The sequence below is a fragment of the Musa acuminata genome, chromosome BXJ1-9, assembly GCF_036884655.1.
Source record: "Musa acuminata AAA Group cultivar baxijiao chromosome BXJ1-9, Cavendish_Baxijiao_AAA, whole genome shotgun sequence".
Taxonomy (NCBI): Eukaryota; Viridiplantae; Streptophyta; class Magnoliopsida; order Zingiberales; family Musaceae; genus Musa; species Musa acuminata.
The window spans coordinates 15,680,492-15,691,493 of record NC_088335.1 but is presented as its reverse complement, the minus strand read 5'-3'; the positions used below and the strand labels follow the sequence as shown (position 1 = coordinate 15,691,493).

Sequence of the window (11,002 nt, the reverse complement as noted above, 5' to 3'; positions counted from 1 at the left end):
CATGCATCGTAATCATTCATCTCGACCTTGTGGGTCCCACTATCACCTCCATGCTCCCGTTGTGCCTCCTCGTATAATTATAACATAATCATAGGCATGCAGGCTTAACAATAAATGAGAAAAAATAGAGACTCATAAGCCTCAATAATAATAATAATAATGATCATATCACATACGTACATCGCATCACACAGTCCATGATCATTCGTTCATATCATACATTACATATACATATCATTATTTAGGACTATTAGATAATCAATAATAGTTAATTAAACCTTTTAACTAGCTAATATTTTTTTGAAATTCGGGATATGCAAGAAATTTTCTGAATTATGAAGGGTATTTAGATAATTTGGACATCAAGGATAAAACTTGAAATTTTTAAAATTTTAAGGGGCAAAACTATTATTTTTCCAAAAATCCTAATCCTTCCTACTCCTACCTATTTCGTTGCAGCCACCGCCACCCTATCAACGATTGCCCCTGGCCACGGGTGGCGTTGCCCTCGTGGGCACTTCTACTCGCGGGCGATGCTTCCCCCGCGGGTGCTTTTGCCTAGGGGTGCAATGCCTGTAAGCATCGCCTCCCCCTTAGGTGCTTTTACCCCTGGGCATAGTGCTCGCAGGTGCCAGCCCTACGGGCACCACTACGGGCGACTATCACATATGGCTCTCCCGCGAGCGACACCCCCTTTGCAGGTGAGCGTTGCTACGGGCAACCCACTTGCAGGCACCGTAAGCGGCCAGTTGTAGGTCATCGGCCACCTGCGTGCTGATAGCTAAGGGAACTCTTGGCTAAGGCTGCAAGTAGCCATTGGCCAACTTGCAAGGGCAGCAACAATTGCTGCCCACTCTCGTCTTTTGCATCAATAATTTTGACGTCAAAAGCCTTTCTAAAACACAACACACGTAATTCAAAATTAATCTTTTGCATGAACAACCTGGCTCTGATACTACTATAGGAAAATCTAGGAGCGACATCACATACACAACGGAAGAACAAAAAATAAAAAATCTCAGATTTCCCGAAAGGTGTTCATCGTCGTGCAAAGATTAGTGCGCAAAAACTTATGAAACTCAAAAACTATATATGAGATAGTTGTGTTACCTAGGGAGATCGTATATTCCTAAATTTCTATAGATATGTGGGAGAGAATGAAGGAGATCAAGTATCCTCCTCTCTAGCGATGATCCACACAGTAGAGGCTACGAAGACGTTTCTCAAATCACTATTCAAATCTCCATACCTGCTAGCTAAAGAGGAGAACGAGAGAAGAGAATATGAGGTGGTAGCCAAGAAAGTCCACTCTATAGCCCTTTGGTTCCCTCCTATTTATAGAGGTCCCTTATCAACTTAACCCTAGTGAATCCTGCCCTATTAGGTATTAGATATCTATCCAATTACCCAAGCCTCTTAGATTAATAAGCCTCTACCAATAATCTCTTATTAGCTCTTATTTGATCTCATCTATATGATCTAATAATTCATGGGATTAATGGATATCCAATCAGATAGAGGTTTCGATGGATATCTCATATCTGAACCTCTACTCATCGCAACACCTACCATATGTGTGTGACCCTCTAGGCCCAATATCATGCTGGCCATGAGTCATATCTATTAGAACTCCTTCTGGCTTAGTGAATTATATCTTTATAATAATTCACTCAACTCATCGACTACGAACATACTATGCTATTATGTTGTAATCCCTAAACGATATAGGGGAATCCAATCCTTTGGACCTATTTGTCCTTAGTTACCGTATACATATAGTCCATCATGCTAGTCATAGGTGCCCAGCAAGCCAATCACGTGAGTGATGGCACGTGTGACTTGATACAGAATCTTTTTGCTTATTATATTTTGGCGTATATCACTTTATAACTATTGCATATGTGCATATATATATTGTAATGTCCTTGGATTTGTGCAATGGGAATCGGATCGTGATGAGATCACGATAATGAGATCGATTCACCTTTAAACACATATCCTAAATAATCCTGGTCATAGGTTACTCGAGAGGGACATCGTGATAACCGGATAGACTGGTGTGCTGTATACCCGTCCATATGATGGATGCAGCTGGTCTCATAGCTGCTCGTGTAGGGACACTAGGGATACAGTACAGGTGCTCATTAGAGAATGAGTTCACTGATTGATCCGCTTATGGAATGCTGGATGGTTGATGATGCCTTGTTGTCAGACAGCGATTTCGTAGTCCTAGTGGTGTATCTGGTCCTTAGACTTGAGACACCAAGGATGTCCTGTATGAGTGCTCCACTCTTTGATACCAGACTTATAGGTTTGGTTGTCCCAGATCTAGTACAGTTGGTCATTGGGAGTGGTAGTCGACCTTACGAGGGCTATTGAGTGTCGATAGAGGATCATCCACTCTCGGCATCATGAGAGGAATATCCCATGTGTTCTTGCTCAAACAAATCCCTGGCCAGGGTCATTCGGGTTGAGAGAGAAAGAGTTCTCCGGGAGAATCCGATTAGAGCGAGACTCGAGTAGAAACCGTATGGGTCTGACAACACCATGCTCGATATACGGTATCTGGGATATTAGATGGATGAAGGATTATAGGTACACGGTAACTAAGGACAGACAGGTCCAATGGATTGGATTCCCCTGTATCATCTGGGGACTACGGCGTAGTGGCTTAGTGCTAGTCATAAGTGCCCAGCAAGCCAATCACGTGAGTGATGGCACGTGTGACTTGATACAGAATCTTTTTGCTTATTATATTTTGGCATATATCACTTTATAACTATTGCATAAATGCATATATATTGTGATGTCCTTGGATTTGTGCAATGGGAATCAGATCGTGATGAGATCACGATAATGAGATCGATTCACCTTTAAACACATATCCTAAATAATCCCGGTCATAGGTTACTCGAGAGGGACATCATGATAACCGGATAGACTGGTGTGCTGTATACCCGTCCATATGATGGATGCAGCTGGTCTCATAGCTGCTCGTGTAGGGACACTAGGGATACAGTACAGGTGCTCATTGGAGAATGAGTTCACTGATTGATCCGCTTACGGAATGCTGGATGGTTGATGATGCCTTATTGTCAGACAACGATTCCGTAGTCCTAGTGGTGTATCTGGTTCTTAGACTTGAGACACCAAGGATGTCCTGTATGAGTGCTCCACTCTTTGATACCAGACTTATAGGTTTGGCTGTTCCCAGATCTAGTACAGCTGGTCATTGGGAGTGGTAGTCGACCTTACGAGGGCTATTGAGTGTCGATAGAGGATCATCCACTCTCGGTATCATGAGAGGAATATCCCATGTGTTCTTGCTCAGACAAATCCCTGGCCAGGGTCATTCGGGTTGAGAGAGAAAGAGTTCTCCGGGAGAATCCGATTAGAGCGAGACTCGAGTAGAAACCGTATGGGTCTGACAGCACCATGCTCGATATACGGTCTCTGGGATATTAGATGGATGAGGGACTATAGGTACATGGTAACTGAGGACAGACAGGTCCAATGGATTGGATTTCCCTGTATCGTCTGGGGACTACGGCGTAGTGGCCTAGTACTTCCGTAGTCGATGAGTCGAGTGAATTATTACAGAGATAATAATTCACTGAGTTAGAAGGAGTTCTGACAGGTATGACTCACGGCCAGCTCGATATTGGGCCTAGAGGGTCACACACATATGGTAGGCATTGCGATGAGTAGAGGTTCGGATATGAGATATCCGACGGAGCCCTTGTCTTATTGGATGCAGATCCAATACCCACTAGGGAAAGGACCCATTAGGGTTTTGACACGGGATCTCTATAAATAGGAGGGATTCACAGCCTCATAGGCTAGAGTCTTTGCTTGCCCTTCCTATTCTCCTCTCCCTCTCCACCTCAGAGTAGGCCTGGAGTTTTGAGGAGCGTCGTCGCAACCCTGCTGTGTGGATCACCGCTAGAGAGGAGGACGCTTGACCTCCTTCACCCTCTCCTAAGGATCTGCAAGGAAACAGGGATATACGATCTCCCTAGGTAACACAATCTCTATACGCAGTTTTGTGTTTTTGCGGATTTTGCGCACCAATCTTCGCACGACGATGAACATCTTTTTGGGAATCGGGGATTTTTGTTTTCTTGTTCTTCCGCTGCGCATATGATGTCGCCCCCCCCCTATGATTTCCCAACACTTAGTACTTCCGTAGTCGATGAGTCAAGTGAATTATTACAGAGATAATAATTCACTGAGTTAGAAGGAGTTCTGATAGGTATGACTCACGGCTAGCTCGATATTGGGCCTAGAGGGTCACACACATATGGTAGGCATTGCGATGAGTGATTCAAATATGAGATATCCGACGGAGCCCTTATCTTATTGGATGCAGATCCAATACCCACTAGGGGAGGACCCATTAGGGTTTGACAGGGGACCCCGATAAATAGGAGGGATTCAGAGCCACACAGGCTAGAGCCTTTGCTTGCCTTTCCTATTCTCCTCTTTCTCTCCATCTCAGAGCAGGCCTGGAGTTTTGACGAGCGTCGTCGCAACCCTGCTATGTGGATCACCGCTAGAGAGGAGGACGCTTGACCTCCTTCACCCTCTCCTAAGGATCTGCAAGGAAACTGTAATATCCCTCGCTTTTGAAAATTATTAATAAAGATTTATTTATAAATCGGGGGACCTATATGTAAATATGGAAATTTCAAGGACTAAACTGTTAAGTTGTAAAAAAAAGAAAATAAAGAAAACCAAAAATTTCGGTTTTATCCCACCGCCTCCCACGCTCTCACTGTTTCTTCGAGAAACAGAGAGAAGCGGTGGGGCGTGGGGAGAAGAAGAAGAGAAGTAGAGGGAGAAGAGAAGAAGAGGGAAAAGAAGAGAGGAAGAAGAGGGAGAAGAGAAGAAAAGAAGAAGTAGAAGAGAAGGAAGATGGAGAGGAGAAAGAGAGGCAGCTGCAGCAGCTAGGGCTGCAGCACCTCTGTTTCCCGCAGGTGGAAACAGAGGAGAGGATGTGTGGGCCGTTGAGGATGAAAAGGGAAGAAGAAGAAGAAGAAGAAGAAGAAGAAGAAGATAGCTGCGGCAAGGCTGCAGCGAGGAGGTGTGTGGCGTTGGGGAGGAAAATGGAATAGGAGAAGAAGAGAAGGAGAAGAAGAGGGAAAAGAGAGGGACGGGGGAGAGGAGCAAGAGGTGGCAGCAGCTAGGGCTGCAGCACCTCTATTTCCTGCAGGTGGAAACAGAGGAGAGGTGTGGGGCGTTCGAAGAGGAGAAGAAGAAGAAGAGGAAGAGAAGAAGAAGAGGAAGCAGGAGAAGAGGTTGTGATACCTCTGTTTCCTGCAGAGGAAACAGAGGAGAGGGTGTGTGTGACGCCGGGGAAGAAGGGGCTGCAGCTGCGGCGATGGCAGCTGCAGCTGGAAGAGAAGAAGAAGAGGAAGATGAGCAGGGGAGGAGGGAGAGGTTGCGGCCGTGGCTGCAGCCGCGACTGCAGCAGTTGCAGCGGGGAGAGAAGAAGAAGAAAGGAAGGAGAAGGAAGAGGAGAAGGGAAAGAAGTAGCTGCGGCTGCGGTTGTGGCAGCTGCAGCTATGGCAGGGAAAGAGGAAGAGAAAAAGGAAAGGAAGAAGAAGAGAAAGGGAAGGAGAGGAAGAAGAGAGGAAGAGGAGAAGGGGCTGCGGCTGTGGCGATGGCAGCTGCAGCTGTGGCAGGGAAAGAGAAAAAGGAAAGGAAGAAGAAGAGAAAGGGAAGGAGAGGAAGAAGAGAGGAAGAGGAGAAGGGGCTGCGGCTGTGGCGATGGCAGCTGCAGCTGTGGCTGGGAAAGAAGAGAAGGAAAGGAAGAAGAAGAGAAAGGGAAGGAGAGGAAGAAGAGAGGAAGTGGAGAAGGGGTGGCAGCTGCGGCAGTGGCAGCTGCAGTTGGAAGAGAAGTAGGAGAGGAAATAGAGTAGCGGAGGAAGAAGAGGCTGCGGTTGTGGTGGCTGCGGCCATGGCTGCGACTGTGACTGCGGCAGTTGCAGCTGGGAAAGAAAGGAAAGGAAAGGGGGAAAAAGGGGCTGCGGACGGGATTGCGGCCGCAGCGGCAGCGACTGCGTATGCAGCAGTTATGTCTGCGAGAGAAGGGAGGAAGGAAGGTAGTGCGGTGGAAGGGGCTGCGATTGTAGCAGCGGCAGCGGCGGCGGTTGTGGCAGCTGCGTTTGGGAAAGAAAAAGAAGGAATGAGAGTAAGAGAGAGCAGGTGACTGTGCCTCGATGTTCGACACGTGGTGTAGTTGCGAAGAAAGGAAGAAAACGGGAGCACAAAACGAAACAGAGAGAGGATACGGAGGAAAAGTAGAAGGATTTGGGCTAGCACCTTCTTTGGATCTTCGGATCGAAATCCTTGAAAGGCAAGTTTCCTGATCGTTCCTCCTATAATTGCTCTAACTTTTCTTATTGCAAGTTTCCCGATCGTTCCGCCTGTAATTGTACTAATCTTTCCTATTGCAAGTATCCTGATCTTTCCTCACTGCAATTTTATCTCTACATTTGCTTTGAATATGAGGAACTTTGAATTGTTCTAACCTTGCATTTGATATATCTCCTGTTTAGACGTAACGATTCGAATCTGTGCAACTTTTGAGATTCTGACCTTTTGATACCGAGCTGCTTATAAGTCTTTGTTGGCAACTCTGATTTGTTCAAAACTGATTTCATTGGAAACTAAACTCGTAGACTTTTCTTTGATATATGGATTGAAAGATTTGGAATCCAAACACCTGCCCAGTTATCTGTTGAATCTGACATTATGAATTCTGCCAACAGAGATTTTGTTCTACGACTCTTGCTTACCAAATCATTTGTAACTCTCTCTGTTGGACAGTTCAATTCATATGAAGCCTATCTTTTCTGAAAGTATTATCCAATGATTATTTCTGAGTAAATTGGAGCACGATTGATAGTTTGAATCATTTGTTCAATATGCCTCTTGTATTCTGCCAGAAATCGAGCTTTGGTCGATTTCTCATATTCTGGTTTCATTCCTTTGGAAATTGATATCCTTTAGCCTTCTTATTCAATTGAGCTTTATATTACTGCTTTGAATTCTTGTATGCTCTTGTCCTTAAAATTATTTGCATTCTTGAAAACTATTGTGTAACGTTTAAGCTATATCGTATTGACTCCTATAGGCACATGTATAACCCATTGTTCCGCATTTGCTTTCGATGTGTGCCTATTCTAGTTTCATTCCTTTGGATATCGAATTCATCTAACCTTCTTATTTGAATTGAGTTATTTATGATTGTTTGGAATCCGTGTATAGTCTTGCTTTTATTTCATTCCAAATCTGGATACATTTGTGAGAGATTGTTGCTTGCATCGTATTTGACTCGTAAAGACACATGTACGTTTGTTGTTCCGCGTGTGCTTCCGATATATGCTGCTTATTGTTAAAACTGCCCTCTTGTACTCTAGTGTATGGGATTGTCTGGACCTTTGCCAGAAATGGTAAAGGATATGCGCTTATTGCCCGCTATGTGGGGTCCCGCTATGTGGGATATGCGCTTGTTGCCCGCTATGTGGGTATGTGCTTAGAGCCTGCGATGCTCTACCGGCCCCCTTTGACTTCACCTAGACGTGGGCGGATAGAGCTCCCAGACGTGGGAGACTTTTGTCAGGTGGTCATTCAGAAATGGATGAATCACATTCTGACTGAGATCCCACTACACCTTCTGTATGTTTGATATGATATCCAAAGCTTTGGTTATGTGTTTCTGTACATGCTTTGGATAAGATTGATATGTTTGCAACATCAAAGACGACGTTTGAGCTTCTGTACGGTATTTGTTATTGATATGCTCTGAAATGTTTCATCCACTGTTGATATGTTTCGAAATGTTCCATATGTCGTTGATATGCTCCGGAACATTTCATACGCCATTGATATGCTCCAATTACTCTGTGCTCCATTTGCTATGAACTGATATGTTCTGAAATGTCCTATCTGCCATTGATATGTTCCAAATACTTTATGCTCCAGTCGTTATGGATCAAATATGTTTTGAATGACATGATACGTATGATTTGGTATCTATTGAGATGGTATCCTTGAGAATTCTTGTATTCTGCCTGGCATTATGATACCTTACTCGTTTCAAACCGTTCCTTTTGTTCTGAATATGCTTTGTCACTTGCTGAGTCGTTTTTGGCTCACTCTATTGTTATATAAATCTTTCAGGTCAGCTTGTCACTCTTCGAGATGTTTGATTTGGGCTGAGGCAGTGGATAGCTATTCAGAATTATGGGCAAGTTTGGTTGGTTATTATGATATTGTTGTATAAGTATGTTTTGTATGTAATGAAATGTTGTCGATGAACCGAAATGGATATACTGTGTCAAAGTGTTAGGAGATCTCTCTTATTTGGAATTTCAGAATGTTAAAGTCTAATTTATGATGATACGAACTTGTGGTGAATAGTTGGAATTCTGATTGTATAATTTATTTAGCTTGTGGATTTATAAATGTTGTTCATGTTTGTCAAGTTGGCTTGGGTTGCCATAAATGTGAATTATCGAGTGATGTGATATATGTTTTTAAAATGCACAGGTTTTATGGATGTGAATTTGATTGAATGTTTTTCAGTATCCTCAAACGTTAGTTTGGATCCTGGATTGGTCTGTGATGAAAATTAAAAAAAAAAATCATAGATATATTTGAGGGGCGTGTCAGAAACAGGGATATACGATCTCCCTAGGTAACACAATCTACTCTATACGCAGTTTCATGTTTCGCGGATTTTTGCGTACCAATCTTCGCACGACGACGAACATCTCTTTGGGAATCGAGGATTTTGTTTTCTTGTTCTTCCGCTGCGCATGTGATGTCGCCCCCATGATTTCCCAATAGTGGTATCAGAGCCAGGTTATTCGTGCGAATGATTGGTTTTGAACTGCGTGTGTTGTGTTTAGGAAGAATTTTGACGTCAAAATCGTTGACGCAAAAGCGAGAAAGGGCAGCAACAGTTGCTGCCCTTGATCTGCGTGTGTGAAGCGCAGCCGAAGGCGGGCAACACAGGGGCTATGTCTACAGCAGCCGGCCGGTGCCCTGCTTGCAGTAGGCTTGCTGCCGGCGTGGCTGGCAGCCCACGGGCAGAGGCGCCGTAGGGTAGCGGCGCTTGCCACCGCAGGGCAACGGCGCGAGCCGCCGCAAGGAAGCAGCGCCTCCCGCCGCTGCTCCTGCGGGTGAAACCCCCACCACAGGGGCGGCCGCCCAGCGGGACAGCACCCCCTGCGGAGGCAGCGGCGCCCGAAGGGGGCGCCCACTCGCAGCGGCAGCGCCGCCAGCGGGCGTGCCGCCTGCAGGCGAGGGCAGTGCCCTCATTCGCCGCACAGGCCGCCGCTGGCAAGGTGGCAGCGGCGACAGCAGCGAAGGGGAGAAGGGCATTAGGGTTTTTTGGGCAAAAGATAGTTTTGCCCCTCGAAATTTGAGAAATTCTAGTTTTTGTCTTTTGTCCAAATTACGAAAATTTCCTACATGTCCTTGATTTCAAAAAATATTAATTAATTAAAAGGTTTAGTTGATTATTATTTTTATTATTATCTAGTAGTCCTACATGATGATGATTATTTATACATGTGATGTATGATGTGTGGACGGATGTGTTGAATCTCGGATTTTGATGATGAAACTAATTGATTGCATTTAGATGTTTAACTGCATTTTGAGTGATGCAGGGCTACTCGATCAGGATTAGATAGTTAACGCAGGAGGAATTCACGTTGCGTTGGAAGAGATCACGTCAGGATATTGGATGGCTGAACGCTTCGGATGTCGGGCATCGGGCTAAGGAAAGCGGAATTGCGCCAAGGATATCGGAGATGCGGAGGTCAATCGCCGATTGGGTAACAAGCCGCAAAAGAGGACGATGCACCGAAGAATCGGACGAAGCACCAACCAATGACGTGCCGGGCAACAGAATGTCAATTCGAGTTGTAATAATTGTCTAGATCGGAGTTGAGTTTTGGTTTGTGTGTGCAGGATTAACTACGATAACGATGAAGACATAAAGCGAAACAAAGAGCCGGAGTCAAGCGCGAAGGATTCGTTGCGAGTTTGAGAGTTCGACGGAAGTTCGAAGGTTCATCGGGAATGCTGCCGGAACTAGCCGAGAATGAGTAGGGAGCTTGCCGAAGGGTTTTTCGGAAGCTCGCCGGATGGTTCGTTGGAAGTTCGCGGAGCTCGCCGAGAAAGATCGGAGCTTGCCGAAGAAGCTTGTTGGAACTCGTTAAGATCAATTCGTGAAGTCTAGGAGCTTGCCGGGAGTCCGCAGAATGGTTTCCGAGAGTTTATCGGAAAACCGTCGGAAGTTCGTCGGAAGCTCGTCGGAAGAAGTCTTGACTTATGGACTTTGTAATAGCTTAGAAAATATTTTTAAATTCATAGTTAGCACGTTAATTAGGGTTAGGATTAGGTGTTAATCCAATAACCCAAGTAGGGGCCAATTGGGCCCGAGTTCGGACTGGTTTGGGCCAAATTTGTAGCCCAACCAATGAGCTGAATTGGCCTAGGCGATAGCCCCACCTAGACTGGGTGGTGGCACCGCCCAGCACCCGAGAGCTGGGCGGTGGCACCGCTTGACTGGGCGGTGGCATCGCCCAGCACTGTCAATGTCTGACAGTGACAGGCGGTGGCACCGCCACTGACAGGCGGTGGCACCGTCGGCCTCGGAAACCCAAGAGAATTCAAATTTTGGAGCCCAAATTTGAATCCTCTTGGGGCCTATAAATACCCCTCATTTCTCAACAGAGAATACAACCTTTTGAGAAGCTAGAAGTTGAGAAAAGCTTTAGGAAAAGTCTTGTTTTCAATAGCTTGAGTGTTCACCTCCTTTCTTTTCATTGAAATCTCTGTAAAAGGGTGAACCACTTGTAAGAGGTTGTAAGAGGGGTGTAAGAAGGAGGTTGATCTTCGTCTAATAAAGGAAGATCATTAGTGGATGCCGGTGGCCTCGACGGAAGAGGAATCGGAGGAGTGGATGTAGGTCACGATTGAC

The 11,002-nt window shown here is 45.3% G+C and overlaps 1 protein-coding gene across 1 annotated transcript; it reads left to right on the top strand.

The window, feature by feature from the left end:
• The first annotated feature begins 4,815 nt into the window (after positions 1 to 4,815).
• On the top strand, positions 4,816 to 8,491 carry LOC135594301 (uncharacterized). The gene is made up of 2 exons (XM_065084699.1): positions 4,816 to 6,358; positions 8,188 to 8,491. Exon 1 carries the CDS (start codon positions 5,381 to 5,383, stop codon positions 6,209 to 6,211), a length of 831 nt encoding a protein of 276 aa, XP_064940771.1. The 5' UTR covers positions 4,816 to 5,380; the 3' UTR covers positions 6,212 to 6,358; positions 8,188 to 8,491.
• The last annotated feature ends 2,511 nt before the right edge of the window (positions 8,492 to 11,002 follow it).